Source organism: Anopheles cruzii, chromosome 2 (assembly GCF_943734635.1).
Source record: "Anopheles cruzii chromosome 2, idAnoCruzAS_RS32_06, whole genome shotgun sequence".
NCBI classification, from domain to species: Eukaryota; Metazoa; Arthropoda; class Insecta; order Diptera; family Culicidae; genus Anopheles; species Anopheles cruzii.
The window spans coordinates 32,184,965-32,187,224 of record NC_069144.1 but is presented as its reverse complement, the minus strand read 5'-3'; the positions used below and the strand labels follow the sequence as shown (position 1 = coordinate 32,187,224).

The following is a 2,260-nucleotide window of genomic DNA, read 5'->3' as shown; positions in this document are numbered from 1 at the left end:
ACTCGACTACAACCAACACAGTAGAAGCGACAGTTGTGCCTCGTAGATCAATCGTTTATCCGAGGAGCGATGATAAGGATTTCGATCTGCTCTCGATATGGAGCCATACCACGACGAACCCACAACAAGATTCTTCGAGCTCAGTAGAATCCTGCATTGCACCATGACGCCCACGGTACATACCTGTCAAACTTAAGCTCCTTGACGCGCGACTTAATGTCCTCGCAGATCTGCTGGCACAAGGAAGGCGCAAAGTACGAGCTGTATTCCACGCCCTGCAACGACTTATCCAGTGACTCGCGCATTATTACTTCGCACGCCTCACGGTTGAAAGGATTACGCGAGCAGAGCCGATACGACGGCAGGAACTTGCACACGGGCGGAATGTCCGACGCAAGCATCGCACTGATCGGCGGCGGCAACGGTGCGTTCTGGATCACTTTCAGATTCGTAATGGCGAGGCTCACTTTGCTCAAGCTGCTACTGTTGACCCGGTAGCGGTTGGTGATGTTCAGGGCCGAGCCCAGAAACTTTCCAGTTTTCTTCCGTGTCAGCGGAGCCATCACCGCGGCCACAGGAGCGCTGGGTGGTGGGCCGGGCGTAACATTGGCGGGAGGCAGCGCCGCGGCAGGAACCGCTTGGTTGCCTGGCGAGGACGACAGCGGGGCGGGTGGCGACGGCTGCTGCTGTTTCTTCCAGGACGCAAGTTAATTAAGTCACCGCCGTTTTTCGCCAGGACGAGAAACGGGGACGATGATATGACAGAAAGTTCGTTCCAAACCGCGCGGCGATGTCGTGCAAGTCACCATCATTGTGCAGCATAAGCACGGGCGCGCACGGAAGTCATGAAAGGAGAAAAGTTTTAATCATCCTCAGTGGTGGTCGACTACGGCACACGAATGCAGTGGCGTCGAGTGGCGGTGACCGTCAAGAATACGGAAAGAGACCCCTCTCGGAAAAGAAAAATCCCTTTCTGGCCGCCGACGGTCGCCCCACTTGCCGTGGTTATGCTCTATCAACCAACTATCAGCTCGCTAACGAATTACCTCCATTATCAGTCCTCGGGAAACGGAAGGCTCCAACCAGAAAACCGCCACCAACCCGAACGACGCGACACTAAATGGCCAATGTCTGCTGGCCGAATACGTCGATGCTTCCACGGCGCGAACTTCGTTGCATCGATTTCTGCGGGTTCGAAACGAAACTCCAAATCTCTAGCAAACAACTCACTCACCCCGTCGCGGCCAAATCCAGTGCGAGCGCGGTTGAATGGTCCTAAGTTCCAACAACTGACGAGCGATTTACTTTTGATGTAAGGAGCTTGTTTGGCCATGCCGTGCCGTTCCATCGATAGAGCACTTGGCAAACTAGTCGGCCCCTGCTCGGCCTTCTGAGCCGAGCCATCCTTGCCGATTCCGATCGTTCTGTTTGTTGCGGAGCTACCGTCATGTATTGGCGACTGGATCCATATGGTGGGACATTATGTGCCTGTTTGAATCGGAAACATTACGTTTATTGATGCGAAATAACTTTGAAACTAGCGTGCATAAAAAATCTATGTCATTCAGTCATACTCGACAAGGCCACGTTAACCCTTGCCAGGTCGAAACCGTGAATAGCTAGGTATACAACTAGAATATTAGCAAGAAGAAAACTAAACCTATTTAACAGTCGAAAACGGATCGGTAACTCATTCCACATTGCCTAGGTGAAGACAACGTGTAACGACAACGACAACGACAACAAAGTGGAGCGGAATTTCAATTGTTTATCTATTTAAGAAGTCGCGGATGCTTTTGTTTTACTAGAGATTGGCATCAATGTAAATTAATTGTAGATACACGAGCTCAATTTTACTCTATTTTACAGCTTTAGTTTTGCCTCTTCCAGATAGTTAACATTTTCTCATCATTTTATCAGCCTACGCTTGACGCAAGCCATTCCATTGACTGTTCCTCGGGGCTCGGTCAATTGATTCGAGCGGTGAAGGTAGGTAGATTAATTATGCAGCTTTAGTAGAACGCTGAGTCGGTTAATTTAACTCTAGCTATTTTCTCGCTCCCTTATGCGGCGAACTAAACTTACGAACACTCCAGCGTCTCATTAACCTGAATGGTAGAGAATTCAGGGTACTCTAAGTAACCTTGAGGTTGAGCTAAACTGCAAACCACGTACATATAAAGAACATCATGCTCCATCGTACCGATGACACTGTGTGGTGAAGGCAGCTCTAAATAAGCGAAAACTCATTTCGGTTACA

At 49.7% G+C, this 2,260-nt stretch overlaps 1 protein-coding gene across 1 annotated transcript in view; it reads right to left on the bottom strand.

Moving 5' to 3' along the window:
- The window catches only part of LOC128278890 (uncharacterized), a 6,271-nt gene extending 5,708 nt beyond the window's left edge, over positions 1-563 (bottom strand). Inside the window, exon 1 of the mRNA XM_053017617.1 lies at positions 184-563. Within this exon, the coding sequence (XP_052873577.1) occupies positions 184-563 (380 nt within the window). The remainder of the gene's footprint in view (positions 1-183) is intronic.
- Between the last annotated feature and the right edge of the window lie 1,697 nt (positions 564-2,260).